Below are 15,226 nucleotides of genomic sequence, written 5' to 3' on the forward strand. Positions count from 1 at the left end.
CCTCGGCTTGCCTCCTCCCGCCTCCCTCCTTTCTCTTCCCTCCCTCTCACGTGCCGAACCAGGCCACGGCCCACTACCACCTCTCGCGCCCGAGTCCTCTCCACCTCCCTCCTCTCTCGGGACACCGACAGGTGGACCCCACCTATCAGGCCCGTCTTCCGCCTCTGGCCGCACCCGCTCGCGTCCGCTCGCCGCATCTACTTAGCCTTGCCGCCGCGCCGCACACCCCGCCGCCAAGCCCTCGCCGCCGCCGCACCCGTGCACCGCACCGCGCTCGCAGCGCCCTCACGCCCACGCTTTGCCGTCGCCGCTTGCCATGTCGTGTCTCACCATCGCGTCGCGCTCGCACCGCGCGCCGCCGCTCTCCTCTGTTCCGCCCATAGCCCGCTGGTGCTCGCCGCCTCGCTCTCTCTCGGCCAGCCATTGTCGCCGCGCATCGTCGTCGTAGCCGCCGTCGCGTCGCCACTATCCGTTGCACCACCGTGGCGTCGCCGTTCCCGCGCCACAGCCTCCTCGCGGGAGCTCGCTGTCCTCGAGTCATCGCGTGCCAGAGCTGTGCCACTGTCAGCTGCCAGCACCTCACCGTCAAGCCGTGTCGCATCGCTGACGTGTCTGCCGAGCCGCGTCGTGCGTTTCCCCCGCAAGCTTGCCTGTCTCGTGCTCGCGCCGCTCGCCGCCGCGCTGAGTTGCGTCGCGTCCACACCACTGGCCGCCCTCTGCCACGCCGTCGGCCCCTCGTCGCTCCAACCCCTTCGCCCGCACTTCGCCATCCTGGCCGTCGCGCGGGGATGCCGCCTCGCCGTGTAACCGCACGTGCGCAACACGCCGCCACGGTCAACTGTCGCCCGCTCTTCCCGGCGCCGCACCCGCAATGGCCGTGCTGCCGCTAACTGCCCCCACCCTAAGCGCGTCCCCGCCGCGCTCGCCTCCCCCTTTATGTCCCCTTCTCTTCGAGCCACCGCCGTCGTTTTCCACACGTTCCCGAGCCACTGCTGCGGCCATTGCCTCGCCGCCGCAGGCCGAGCTCATGCCTCATCGCCCGTCACCGTCGCGGAGTGGCGTCATCGCCCATTCCCGCTCGACGCCGACTCGCTGTCGCCCTTCGCGTCGCCGGTTAACATCCCCCTTCCCCTCTCCCTCCTTTTTCTTCCGCTTCGGACGCTGCCGTCGGCATGTGCCGGCGCCGTGCGTGTGCGCCGCCGTTCACCGTTGATGCGCCGTCCTGGCGTCGTCTCCCTCGGCTCGCCGTCGCCGACGCGGTCCCGCCATCCCCGGAGCGCTGCCGCCCTCCCTTCGCGCCACCACCACTCCTTCTCGCTTCGCCGTCACCGCAGCGGGCCTCCTCGGTCGTTGTCGCCGGCCCAGCACTCTCGTGCGTCCTCGCCACGTGCACCGGTGCCGCGTCGTCACCACTCGCCGCCGGCTGTCGCCGCGTGTTCACCGACGTTGCGCCACACACGTCGTTGCTGCCGCTTGCCGCGTCGTCATCCCGCTAGACCAGCGCCTCGGTCTCCCTTCCCATCTCTCCTCACCGCTCTCTCGCCATGCACCACCGTCGTCGTCTGGCCGTGCCACCGCCGTCTCCTCCTCGCGCCGCCCTTTCCCTGGCCGCATCGTCACCCCGCTCTCCCTTTCCTCTCCTCGGCTGATGCCGCGCCTGTTCCTCAGCCCATCCTCTCCTTCTCTCCCGGCGTCGCCATGGCCGCCCGCTCCCCTCTATTCGCTCGGGTGATCCCCTCCCTCCTCTGCTTTCTCTCAATGACCGGTGGGACCCACCCGCCGGTCACCACCCCTTTTGGACCAGTGGGCCCTACCCGTCATACTCCCTCTCCCTCACTGGATTGTGGGCCCTGCTCTGTTAGCACCTCTCTCCTCGCTAACGTCATGCCTCCAGTTAATTGCACAATAAATGCATTAAGGTTTTCCGTTTAGTTTAAAAACACAGATAATCTTCTAAAATTCATAACTAATTCATCTAGTCTCCGTTTTAGTCCATTCAAGTTTCACTAAATCAAGAAAAATGTCAAGAATCCATTAAAAATAGTTTATTTCTCTGTTTCAGTAGTTTTATAGCCTGTTTTGCTTTATTTGCTTTGTTTCTTGTAGGTTTTTCGCCCGTTGAAGTGTCGTTCGTTCTCGAAGTCATCGCCGAAGTTCCTCGTGGGTCAGAGCAAGGCATGTGCCACCCCTCTTTGATCATATTGACCCCAATATTTATAAAATCACTCGCTTTTACATTCAAACATGCATTGTATTTAAATGTATTCATTTTACTTTATCTATTGGGCTATTACCTTTATATCCGTTGATTCCTACTCTTTATTATTATCATCCCAGGGTTAATTTGACTAGAAATAGGCTTAGGTAATGCTTAGCCTGACTTAGTTCAACTAGTTCGCCAATTATCATTTAATTATCTGCTAGAATTGATAGGCCTTTAATGGCTATGATCATTATTAATCTCCCGAGGTGGATTAAATACAATTAAAATATTGCTTATGGTGGGCTGTGGCTGCATGGTTTTGAGAGTCGCGCCCATAGCAATTAAGGACCGGTTCTCGGGAAACCCTGAAAGTCTTACCCGTACTAACCACAAGCCGAAATGAGTAAGGTGGGATTTGAAGCATGGCTTCGAACTATTTGATGTACCAAGGCAAGGGTGGGCATGATGGAGTATGGCCGGGCAATCGTGGTGTAACGAAAGCCTCTGCTGATTCAGAATCTACCAATGCACAAAAGGGGACTGCCCGACTTGGTATAAAGGAGGAGGTGAAATCTGAAGTGCGGTGTGATTAAATAGAGACAGTTATGTGACGAGTCCTATCACAGTTTCCTTTCCATGGTATCATGGTGATATACCGGCGCACGTTCAAGTGTAGTGGAGCTATGTCTTATGGGTTAAGTTGTACACCTCTGTAGAGTAAAACTATTCGAATAGCCATGCTCGCGGTATTGGACGAACTTACAGATTCACTGAGATTAGTAAACCTTTTAATAACTTGATGAACTTGGAACTGGTTTGACCCTGTCAACGTGGTGTAACGTTGGTAGTGATTTGGGTCTGTCGCAACGTGCTGTAACGTTGGACAGAGGGTTGACCTTGTCGCTACGTGGTGTAACGTTCGACAGTGATTTAGGCCTGTCACAACGTGGTGTAACGTTGGACAGTGGATGGTTATTTTAACTCTTTACTTTACCTTTATTTCAGTCTATTTTATTTACTAGTTTGCTAAATAAATGTTGTTTTGTGCCAATTTAACCTTAGCCTATTCCTTGAACCCTATTGCATTCATTTATTCTCCCTCTCTTGGGTGTTACTTATTGAGTATGGTGGTTTGTACTCAGCCTTGCTTAATTTTCCCCACCAGAGCAAGTGCTAGAGCATGTGTCATAAGAAGGTTGTTCCCAAGGTTGAAGTGAGGTTCAGTTCGCCGTCGAAAATACCTGTGGAGTGGAGCCATCATCACCAGCTGAAGCTGAAGAATAGATGGTTTTAGCTTTGTTTCTTTTTCCGCTGCATTTCGATAGATAATTGTTTTTATTTGTTTTTAAGTCGTGTAACTGTGTATTAATTTGTCATAGTGTGTACTCGGGCTAATTTCTGAACTGAGGTTTAATACATCCTATTATTTAGAAATTGGTGTAAATTTCTAGCCATGACATCGGTTGTCTTCTTCGAAGCTCGGCGCGGGGCGGACGACGGATGCTTTCTCTCTCGCGCGCGTTGAGACCACAGCCGGAGGCGCCGCATCCTCCCAACGCATACCCCAAGACGATGCTTTGCATAGGTCGTGGCGAGAGCCGCGTACCCTGCTCAGGATGCGCACTCCTCCGTGGCGCTGGCGATCCATCGTGGCGGGCTGAGGCATAACGCCACCTCAGCCAACTGTGAATGCCCTAAATGTGTTTGTGGGATTGCTGGAAGAATTGTTTGGCTGAGTTTTGCTCTGTATGACACATTGGAATTAAGCTACTAGTAGCTAGGAGTAGGAGTAGCTGGCCTTTGCACTGTGAGCTGTTTTGTCTGTGATGAAACGAAATACGGGGTTTGCACACCCCCTCGATCGATATCACAGCTGTGCAGACGTTGGTCGGACGGCTGTCGGGGCGGGTACACACATGCATATGCGAGGTGAGGCCGGCCTCTTGCTCGATCTCGTCCGCCATGTGCTTGGTAGACCCTCTACGGTATTCCTGTCCTTTCGTCTGTGCCCCAAGGTACGTACGGTCGTTGACACAGCTTCTATGTATTCTTGTCCACGCTCAGTATATATTCTCCTCCTACAAATTTCTGTTTGCGTTTTCCGATTCGTACAATTGGACGTACGCACACACTCTCCCAACACTATAGCGAGCGGTGGATCTAGGATAGGGTGGCGGGAGCTTGATAAAGTTATTGGTGCCCCATAAAAATCCTCTCTAAAGTTTTATAGCAAAGATCAATAGAAAATGGGCTGAAACTCTATCCAACTTGTTCAGACATTTAACCTCGTTGGCTAGATCCGCTGCTGACTATGGTGGTGTTTTTACTTAATTTTCTTCTTGGTCTTTGTGGATACGTACGTTGTTCGTAATACTTAATGGTGTATTTTTATAAAATTATATCCAAACTTTTAACTTTCTGGTACAAAATTTTTAAAAGGGTAATACAGATACTGGGTATTGAGCCACAGGCCCATTTGGCTCTGCATTTAGGCCTTGTTTAGTTTCTAAAAACATCACATCGAATTTTTGAACACCTAAATAAAACAGCAAATATACATAAATATTAAAATTAATTACACAGTTATAGAGAAAATCATGAGACAAATCTTTTAAGCCTAATTAGTACATGATTAGCCATAAGTACTACGATACTAACATGTGCTAATGACGGAATAATTAGACTCAAAAGATTCGTCTCGTCATTTTCAAGTGGAATCTGAAATTTTTTTCATAATTAAACTACGTTTAATACTTTAAATGTGTGACCTCTCTCCTAAAGATTCGTGAATGTGACCTCTCTCCTAAAATTTTTTGGAAACTGAATGCAGCCTTATTTCCTAATAGAGCAGGCTCTGCACTGCAGGATATATACACCATTATATTAGTTGTTCCATCTCATTGGCCATTGCCCTGCATGTGCTCCGTTATGTTTCCGTACCAGCGCCTCATTTTGATTGAGAGGGTCACTGCTTCTTGTGTTGGTAATTATTTTCAATTTCTGGCTGTTGCAAGCTGATCATTGATTGTTTTTTTAACTCCCCCTTGCTCTAGCTAATCACTAGCTGCTGGATAGCCAGATAACTACAGCCAGCGGTGTTAGCTAGCAGCTGCAGAGAAATGACAAGAGCACCTGTGTTAACTCGGCTGCTACTGCCCGACAAGATATTTTTGTACTCAATCTCCCAAAGAATCAAACGTGGTGTGCCCAGTTAGAATTGCATAGAACCAACGATTTAAATTTTTTGAAAAGTTAGGATACTTATATATATATATGTAGGCTTTTCTTATATTGACAAAGCATAGTTTTCTCATCATACAAAATATTGTTCTGTTACGAGTTTTTTCATTTAGATTTTGGGATAAAGACTATCGAGGTTAAGTTATAACATAATCTGAATGTAACTGATGTGTACAATACTGTCTTCATGAATATATGAGAACATCAACTGTTTTCGTCGTACGAATGGTGCTGTAACACATATTATTTTGCTTTAGCTGGAAATTCCAATATTATATGAGCTACTGTTGATTTAGTATAGATTAGTGATCTTGTGATCTCCACTTTTGTAGTATAGACAATTCAACACCGAGGCTATATAGGGATCCCTTTTTATGTTCCCCAAGGCTAAGTGAATAAATAATTTTGATACAATTCAGACCTTTAGTGACTAGCTCATTAAGCACTGAGGAGATGAGATTAATGGTGATTCTTTCGAAAGTGGGAGATTATTGGTGAGTGCATAAGGAGGTGTGTACATTGCCCCTATAAGGGGAACCAGACAGAACAAATTAACAAACAAAAGGACTACATAAGAGAAAGGAAAAGAGATGATTTCCTGGTAGGACATACACAATAAAAGAGTAAAGGTGGTCCATATAGCTCAATATGAACTTATGTAACCATTTTAAGGGTAGTATGTATAGGCTAGAATACGTACGATGAGCTATCTATATGATATGCAAATAGACATATCGTAAGGAATAAAAAAATATTATTCTCTTTCACATCTCTTCTTTTACCCATGCTTCTTCACTCATGTGTCAATAGTGTAGGTTACATCTATGAATTATATAATTTTTAACAGGTAAGAACCATCGTTGTGGATCCCATCTTTAAAGACGTAAGAACCACTTTTGTGGATCCCACCTTTAAAGACTTGTTGACAGTATACATTGTCCTTGTTCTAAAACATCACTAGCTTTTCCCCATCCCCATAGCCATTTTTGCTCACCAAATCCCATCATTGAATCTATCTATCATCCCCTGCAACATGCATCTCCAACCATTGTAAATCCCAAAGCACCCCCTTGCTCTTATTATCACTAGCTTCTGCAAAGTCCATCTCATCTTTGCACACATGCTTCAATCACATGAATGATGATGGCTCCGGAAAAGAAAGCTATCGCCCTGATATGATCATTGCAAGCAGAAATCTAACCTTGATATGTACTTTTGCAGTATGTTGTGATATATGTATGCAGAGAAAAAGAGGAGTCATTTAGAAATGCGAGCAGTGTGGTCCACCCATTATTCAATCCCATGTTTTGCACAACGGCTCTAGCTAGCTAGTCTGGCACTGAGGCCAAAACCTATGCCCCAATTGCTCCTGAAAGCCTCCACAGATTGCTCATTTTGTTTTCATTTCTCACGACATTTGAGGCAGCCGTCGTGATGGTAAAGGTGTTTCTAGCCCTCCCAAATTTTCATAAATAAAGCATGATTTGCATGCCGGCTGAGAGAACCCTATGATCAGTACTGAGTACTAGTGTTCTGCTGGGCAGTACTTAACTCTAATTGGCCTAGCTAGACTTGAAAACAATCCCAAGGGCTAAGCCCATGGTTGGTTTATTCTAATCGCAAAGGTAATCATGAGGTGCATTGGGGGTCACATGCTCTTGGCATGACAATATATATATTACTTCACTTCTTTCGTTAGTGTACATTGTTAGTATTGAGAAGAGGAATACATGCATGCCATCTTACCAGGATTAAGGGCAAGGATGAATGTCCTTTTGTCACATCCCTTCCCTTGCACATGGGAGGTACACATCTAGAGCCCAGCACCCCTCAAAGAGAAACAAGGGTGTTGTGGCATTGGCTGCTTTGGAGATCTCTAAGATTATACTACCTCCGTCTCATATTAATTTTATTTTTTAATTTTTAAATATAATATTTTGACTCTTTATCTTATTTTAAATGTTTTTGTGATTAATATTTTTATTGTTATTAGATGTTAAAATATGAATAATATTTTATGCATAACTAATTTTTTTAAATTTCTGTACAAATTTTTTAAATAAGACAAATAGTTAAAGTGTTGGATATAGAAATTGAAAAATAAAGTTATTTTATGGGACGGAGGTAGTAGTTTTCTTGCCTTGCCCATAACATCACCGTTCCTCCCCCTCCCATGATCAAAATTCCATGATAAATCTCAAAAGTTTTATATACAATATTGAAGTGGTAATGTTTAACTTTTACTCCCTGGTTCCGTACTAAAAGATATTTTGGGTTTGTTCCAAGTAAAACTCTTTCTGATCAAATTTATAGAAAATATAATTAACATCCACAATACGAAATTAGTTTATTAATTCCAATGTTGAGTATAATTTTTATAGTACATTAGTTTTGTGTTGAAAGTGTTGCTATATTTTTCTATATGCTTGGTCAAACATGAAAAATGGTGGAAGTAGTTTTAGCCAAGGGTTTAGTACAGAAAGTGTGACTACACTAGGATAACATACTCAATAGGGTTCATGTTTCCCGTACTATGAAAGAATTTTGCAGGATCTCGTTTAATTCCTATACGAATTCTTTCTTCCGTGCAAAGGAGCACACAGAGTAAATTATTAAATGGTACTACCTCCGTCCTAAAATAAAATCATTTTTCAGTTATTTCATACAATGACTCTTCGTCTTATTTGAAATTTTTTGTGATTAATATTTTTATTCTTACTAGATGATAAAAAGATGAATAATACTTTATGCATGACTATTTTTTTAAGTTTTTTATAAAATTTTCAAATAAGATGAATAGTCAAACGTTGGACATGAAAAAACGAAAAATAAAGTTATTATAGACGAACGTAGTAAATTCGTTGGACTTTGTTATCCCTTTTTGCCAATGGAGGCTGGCTCTGGTACGAAGAGAAAGTTGTTTGATGCAGGTCGGGTGGGGAGAGAACCAGCTCCACTCCTGGCCAGTGCTGTAGTGGCTGCTTTGGGTATTGTGTCCGCGGCTGTGCCTTTTTTTACGAGAGCTAAAAAGGATCTCTGCATGCGGTGGAAACTTTTGATGCTGGCAGCAACAGCATTCATATACCCCTACTACATATGCCACGTTCATTTGTTTGGCTAATTAGCCAGGGTAGAAAATGTATATTTATTATCTATAGAATGTTAGATTGATCTCCAGCCTCATTAGCCCAACGGCTAAAAGGCCTTGATCGTGCCCTGATCGGGGACGTCCAGCCCAAGTAGGCTGGTGGGCCTCCGTCACCCTGCTATAAACAAGGGGTGGAGGCTTGCTCGGTATGTGTTCCAAGGTTCACCGCCACCACCACTCACCCCACAAAACCCTAATCTGATCCAGAGGGGGCGCAGCCAGTGACGGGAAATCCACCGCCGCTCCGCCACCTCGCCGGGACTACGTCGACCGTAGCCGCGACCTCGCCGGGAGCTTCTGACCACCATCACCGCTGTCAGCTAGAAGTCGAACAATGACGACAATGGCCGGATCATCTTCCTCATCTGTGAGCGGTTCAACTGGTCGGTATCCGAAACCCTAACCTCGTTTTCACACCCGTGCAATCATCGTTCATCCATGCAATAGAGAAGACCCAACTAGACCTAGAACCCTAGATGATCCGAATAGACTCTAACATAGAATACTTAAAAATCGATTAATACGATTTTAAAGATAACTTTGTATATGTCGACGTTTGATGTCGGCAATGAACTTATAGGGTGACTACTAAGCTTGGAATTCGATGGTTAAGATGAAAAGAGAGACGATTTACCTAGGTTTAGGCTCTCGACGTGGCGAGATAATACCTTACTCCTGCTTGGCGATTGTATTTCTTAGATCGATTTCCGTTGCCCTCAAGGAGGGCACCCCGTACCCCTTATATAGTGAGGAAAGGGTTACAGATATGATAGAGTCCTAATCTAGCAAGATTAAGATCTATCCTAATTCGGTTATGGCCCAGGTCCAAAGTACACGACATGCAATCTGGTACATACCGGACCCCTAGCCAACACCGTTCAGATATATTCTTCTTCTTATTCGGTACCTCGTTGACCGTACGTATTTGTATTGTCTCCGGATACGCTCGGTATAGGTATCCCACAACAGCCTCTGGAGTCGTCCATAGCAGCGTAGGTTATCCATGCAGATCATTGACCAGTAGGTGTACCCTGGCGCTATATGCTTGACACTATCCGAGTGCTTTTCAGGCGCTCTCGGAGTGCTTCCCGAGTGATCCCGAGTACTCTGTGATGATTGTAGAGGCTGTGCAGGACTCCGAATGAAAGAAGACATTAGGTGCATCGAAGATGCACCTAGCAGGTGTAGCCTCCGAGCATAACAATTAAACATAGAGTCATCAATGGACTGTTATCCAAAAGGTTTTCCCTCGAAGTTTTCGAGCTCACCAACTCGAGCTGCACTGTTTCAAGTGCTTCCGGACCTGAGTGGTTTGGGAGTGAGTTTGTGCCGTGTTTCCCCAGACATACAACGCTTAGCTATGTTCTGCCCATGGGATAGGTCGCGCCGACTGGCTCAACCGTTACAGCCGACTGGTGGATCTCGTCGTCGATACGGCGTTGCCTTTCGACGGAGTCCGGTATGTACCGGATTGCATGCCGTGTATTTTGGACCCGAACCATAACCAAATTAGAATAGATCTTAGTCTTGCTGGATTAGGACTCTATCATATCTGTAATACTTTTCCCACTATATAAGGGGTACGGGGTGCCCCCCTTGAGGGCAACGAAAATCTATCTAAGGAATACAATCGCCAAACAGGAGTAATGTATTATCTCGTCACGTCGAAAGCCTGAACCTGGGTAAATCGTCTTTCTCTTCATCTTAACCATCGAATTTCGAGCTTGGTAGCCACCCTATAAGTTTATTGCCGACATCAAACGTCGACAGTATATAATATGTTTAAAAAATATATCGTTTAGCCGTTAAGTAAACGTGTATAAACAAAACAAGGTGCTGCCCAACGAGGCCATGCAGCTTGTGATGCAGGAGCAGTATTCATTACCTGCATGCAGTCTGTACAAATGGTACGCAGAGAAGTGTGTGCTCCCCCCCGGCCGTCTCCTTTCTCCTTCTGCCGATCAATCATTGGAAGTTTTATAAGGCATATGAGAGGTACTTGAGGCATCTTTAGCATAGTTTTATCTCACTCTGAGACTCGGCAGCAGCGGATAGCTAGCAAGCTAGCTTGTGTGCACCACCTGATTTGTTTGTTTATACATGCAGGGATTTGTCCAGGAAATTACAGCTTGCATAGCAGCACTAGTACCATCTACTAGTAAAGTAAAGTAGTAATTCCGACAACGCAAGACATTCCCCTGTACAAGTGCAGTGCGTCACCTGCATGGAACCAGGCGGTTAGTAGTGCTAGTAGTACGTATTATTTTTTTGAAAGAGAGGAGTCCTTGTCCTTGGGATGATGGTCGAGATGAATCTCTGCGCTGTTGTTTGCATGATCCAGATCCAAAACTAAATTTGAACCGTTTTGCAGATCCCAAGAGGAGCAGCACAGCGCACACACCTGACTGGAGTCCAGGCCATATTCCAGCAGCATGGTGGTGGCTGGGGCTGGCTACCTCTCGCTCTTTGATACTCCTACTACCACCACCAGCACCACCACTACTACTACGATATCGATTGCAATGTGGCAGCAGCCAGCGCAGTCTGACAAAGGAGATGAACAGTGTGGCACTGGCATGGTATGGCCAAACCGGTGTAGGACCCCAACCTTTATGACGGCGAGGCTCAGCTCAGCTCGGCTCAGCTCATCGGCAGCTACAGTCCTGGTCCTCGCTCCTCGGTCGGCCGCCCGCGCCTTGGCCGGTGACAGCCAGCTTGGCCGGAAACCACCCGTACATCACGGATCACGCCTTCTTCGCGGGCATCCATGTGCCAGTCACTACTGACCCAGACGTCGCTGCCAATGAAGCATGTAGCTAGCTGCAACTGCATGCTGGACTGATCATCCAGTACCGGGCAGAGCACTAGACTAGAGCAGGGCTGGCTGGGTGCAATTGTACACAAGATGATGCTGTGTGCGAGCCTGTGAATGAACGAAATGGAACGGATCGTCGATCAATCTGTCCGCTTGCCCATCTGTGGCACACCATTTGTTCCCCTTCCAAGCCACTCTTAAATACCCACCAGTGCCTGCCACATCTCTTCTTCCTTTAATGGCCTCTGCTCTGGGTTTCGCAACAGGACCACCACAAAGATGGTGCTTGTAGAAAGCAAGAATGAACAGAGATGTAAACAGAGTAGAGGAGCCACACTCTTCAATGGCCTCTCTTGGTCATGTATCCAAATTCAGGAACAAATGGGGACATGGCATGTGTACACTTTGCAATCTTTCATTCCATACACCAAACTGATCACCAAAATCCCCCCAATCCAAGGAAGAAACCATTAACCCAAAATGCGGTAAAAAAAAAGAAAAATGGGAGTGAAGGCCTCTAAACTCCTAATCCTAATCTAAGCTGCTGCTGCTGATGGGATGCTCATCTCATCCTCTGCAGGATATATGTTGTTAGTACAATAAAAGATGCTTCTTTTTTCTTATCTTCTTTTCCTCAAGTCATTCTCTGACGGCAACTTTGCTCCTATGATCTCTCTCTGCTGCCTCTTTTGGAGAGAGTGAGCGAGCAAGCGCAAGCACAACGACATCGATCCTGACACTGACACGGCTGGTTGGTTAGTGGGTTCATCTTTTCACAAGTTGAGGTTGATCGGCCGGCTGGCATGGTGAGCGGGGCCGGAACACGATGGGCGCCCCGTACTGCGGGTGGAGGAGCATCAGCACCGTCGGCGCGTGAACGTAGTTGGGCGACAGCCGGAAGTCGAACCGCTCGAGGATGATGGCGATGGTCAGCTTCGCCTCCAGGATCGCCAGGTTCTGCCCGATGCACATCCGCGCGCCCAGCCCGAACGGTATGAACGCCGTCGGGTGCCTCGCCGCCCGGGCCGCGCCGTCCGCAAACCGCGCCGGGTTGAACTGCGCCGCGTCGGGGCCCCAGAGCCGCGCGTCATGGTGCACGGCCATGATGGGGATCAGCAGCTCCGTGTCGCGCGGGATCTTCAGGTACCCGCCGAGCTCCACGTCGGCCTTGGCGCGCCGCACCGTCGCCACCGCCGGCGGGTAAAGCCGGAGCGTCTCGTTCAGGATCATCCCGAGCTGAAATGCAAGTAGGATGTCAGGTCGCCGGAGACGGAGAATTGGGTGTCCATGCAGGGGTCAAGGTGGCTTACCGTTTTGAGCTTGGCGAGTTGCTCGCGGGAGGGTACGCTGCCCGCGCCGCAGACATCGACGACCTCCTGGCGGGCTCGCTCCTGCCACTCCGGGTGCATGGCGAGCACGACGATGGCCCACGTCAGGAGATTCGACGTCGTCTGCTTCCCCGCGAAGAAGAAGGTCTTGCACTCCTCCACAATGTCGTTTACGGTGATGGGGCTCACCGGCTGCGGCCTCTTTTTGCCGGCGCCGCTGCTGGCGGCATTGATCATGAGGCCGAGGAGGTCCTTGGCACAGCCGTCCAGCTTCTCGTCGTCACCCGCCTCCTGCCGCCGACCAATGAGCGTCACTAGGTTCTTCCTGATCTCCTTGTCCAGCTTCCACGAGCTTGTGTTCTTCTTGGTCGGCAAGAACCTGTACAACCGCAGCAGACACGGAATCAATTTGCTTCCCTCCATTAATTAGTACATTGCACAGTAAACCAACCAGCATCCATCCTGAATAATTATCACCATCTCAATCAATCATGCAGAGGAAATCATTAAAAAAATGGTTACCTGTATCCGGGGATGAAGACCTTGCGGAACGCCTCGGAGGCAAAGGCCATGAGCTGCGCCTGGAGCTTGAAGACGACCTTGCCATCCTCGTAGCTCCGGCCGAACGCCGTGCGCGTGATGGCGTCCTCCGTGACGACCTGGAACCAGTCGGACACGTCGATCTCGACCTCGCCGGACTTGTCCGCCGCCGCCATGGCGCGCCACTTGTCGGCCATGTCGACGACCGTCCTCCCGACGCACGGGAGGAGGAGGCGGAGGTTGTCCATGTGGAAGGCCGGCGTGAGCACCCTGCGGTGGTGCGCCCACTTCTCGCCGCGGAGGCTTACGAGGCCCTCGCCCTCGAGCTGGCGCACCATGGGGTGCGACTCGTAGCGGTCGAAGCGGTCGGCGCGCGCGAGGAGAACCTCCCGGATGAGCTCCGGGTCGGCGACGGCCAGCCGCGGCGTGGGCCCGAACCATATCAGGAACGTAGAACCTGTGGCACGCAAAAATTAATGCAACAAGACACTAGTGTGAGAGCTCCATCGTATTCGATCGCAAGCAAACAAGCCGCCCAATGATTGGCAGCTCGCTCAGCTCATCCGTTTCATCCCACACCACCACATCAGCAATTCACCCAACCACCCAACAACCGCTGCAGAACAGAAGACTAGCACGGCATCATACGCATACGTATATTCATACTCTCATGTAGCAGGGGGGCCGCAGGGAGAGCAGGAGTAAATGGCGGCAATGCCAATCGAGGACGAGGACGAGGACGAGGGATGATAATTGCACAAGGAGGCAGGCAGGAGAGAGGAGAGGTCGGGGTCTGGGGAGGGAGCAGAAAGGGAGGGGTGTCTGGTCGGGTAGCGAATAGACCCTGGCCACCTAACCAGGCTGCAACCAGGGGACAGCGAAAACGAGAGACAACTACGGCAAACCACTCCGACAACCCCAGCCGCTCGACACGCCACTTAATGCTGCATGTCACCTAAAACTAAAGCCGGCATTACCATGTCGATATCCCCCCGGGAGCAAATCGATCGCACGCCGGCACACTTGCCGCCGTCCCCCGATTGAATATGGTGGAGCGGTTTTGGCGATGGAATTTACCGTATATTTTCTTCCAGTGGTGGTAGAAGGCGAGGACACGGGGGAGGACGTTGTGGGAGCGGTAGGGAGGCGGCATTGGCTCGGCGGAGGCGGCGACCATGAGCGCCACCATCTCGCGCACGCACCCGACCAGGAAACGGTACCTCGGCCCCCTGATCCCCTGCCGCGCGAATTGCTCCTCCACCCGCCGCGGCCGCCACCACAGCACCTCCACCACCTTCACCGCCACCCACACCGCCGCGGCCGCCGCCACCCATCCCCACCACCCCATCGGCTCGAGCAGAAGCAGAGAACAGCAATCTGTGTGCGTGCCTGCCAACGAGAGTGCCTCTACTGAGCCTGCCTGTGCTGCAGTGAGTGAGGTAGCGGAGGAAGCAGAGGCGAGTAGGAGGTGGAGACGTGGTGATGTGGGAGGAACGATCAGAGACGAAGGGGGTTGGTTTATATAGCAGGTCAAGGCGCCAGCCAGCCAGCCAGCATCACAGCACTGCCACTAGCATGCCATCATGTGTATGAAGAAGCATTACTAATCTTAGCCTGCCTGAGTAGTGAGTAGTACTCCAGTGTAGCAATCAAAACCCCTTGTGTTTGGTTTAGGCACCAAATCACACCCAAGTTGAGGGCAAAATGGTAATTGTACTGTAATCTTGTCCAGCAGAGAAGGCAGAGCCGGCTAGAAAAAGCCACAGAAAACGTGGGTCAACCCCAAATTTCTAAAAAACTTTTATCACCATTTTTTTAAGGTTTCTTTAGTCATCTACCAGTTTGGCTTTTACCGTTTGGCGCCATCCTTCCCGATGCTCTGCGGGGTGGACCAACGTGCGGCACGTACGTACTCGCTCCATCCTTAACAACAAGTATTTATCCCATTTTCG

The 15,226-nt window shown here is 49.2% G+C and overlaps 1 protein-coding gene across 1 annotated transcript; it reads right to left on the reverse strand.

Annotated features, from left to right (window-relative positions):
* Positions 1–11,713: 11,713 nt before the first annotated feature.
* On the reverse strand, positions 11,714–14,767 carry LOC102703159 (cytochrome P450 734A6). Its single transcript, XM_015838718.2, has 4 exons — positions 14,352–14,767; positions 13,257–13,731; positions 12,717–13,113; positions 11,714–12,642 (listed from the first exon to the last, which is right to left on the reverse strand). The coding sequence occupies exons 1-4, from the start codon at positions 14,620–14,622 to the stop codon at positions 12,172–12,174; spliced, it is 1,614 nt and encodes a 537-aa protein (XP_015694204.2). The 5' UTR covers positions 14,623–14,767; the 3' UTR covers positions 11,714–12,171.
* Between the last annotated feature and the right edge of the window lie 459 nt (positions 14,768–15,226).

Source organism: Oryza brachyantha, chromosome 1, assembly GCF_000231095.2.
Source record: "Oryza brachyantha chromosome 1, ObraRS2, whole genome shotgun sequence".
In the NCBI taxonomy this organism is placed as follows: Eukaryota; Viridiplantae; Streptophyta; class Magnoliopsida; order Poales; family Poaceae; genus Oryza; species Oryza brachyantha.

Excerpts from the sequence above, each read along its gene's own strand:
- LOC102703159 (XM_015838718.2), bottom strand. The coding sequence starts at position 14,622 with ATGGGGTGGTGGGGATGGGTGGCGGCGGCCGCGGCGGTGTGGGTGGCG. Across the intron at positions 13,732-14,351 it reads CCACTGGAAGAAAATATACG|GTTCTACGTTCCTGATATGG; the intron begins GTAAATTCCATC and ends TGCGTGCCACAG. Across the intron at positions 12,643-12,716 it reads AACTCGCCAAGCTCAAAACG|CTCGGGATGATCCTGAACGA; the intron begins GTAAGCCACCTT and ends CTTGCATTTCAG.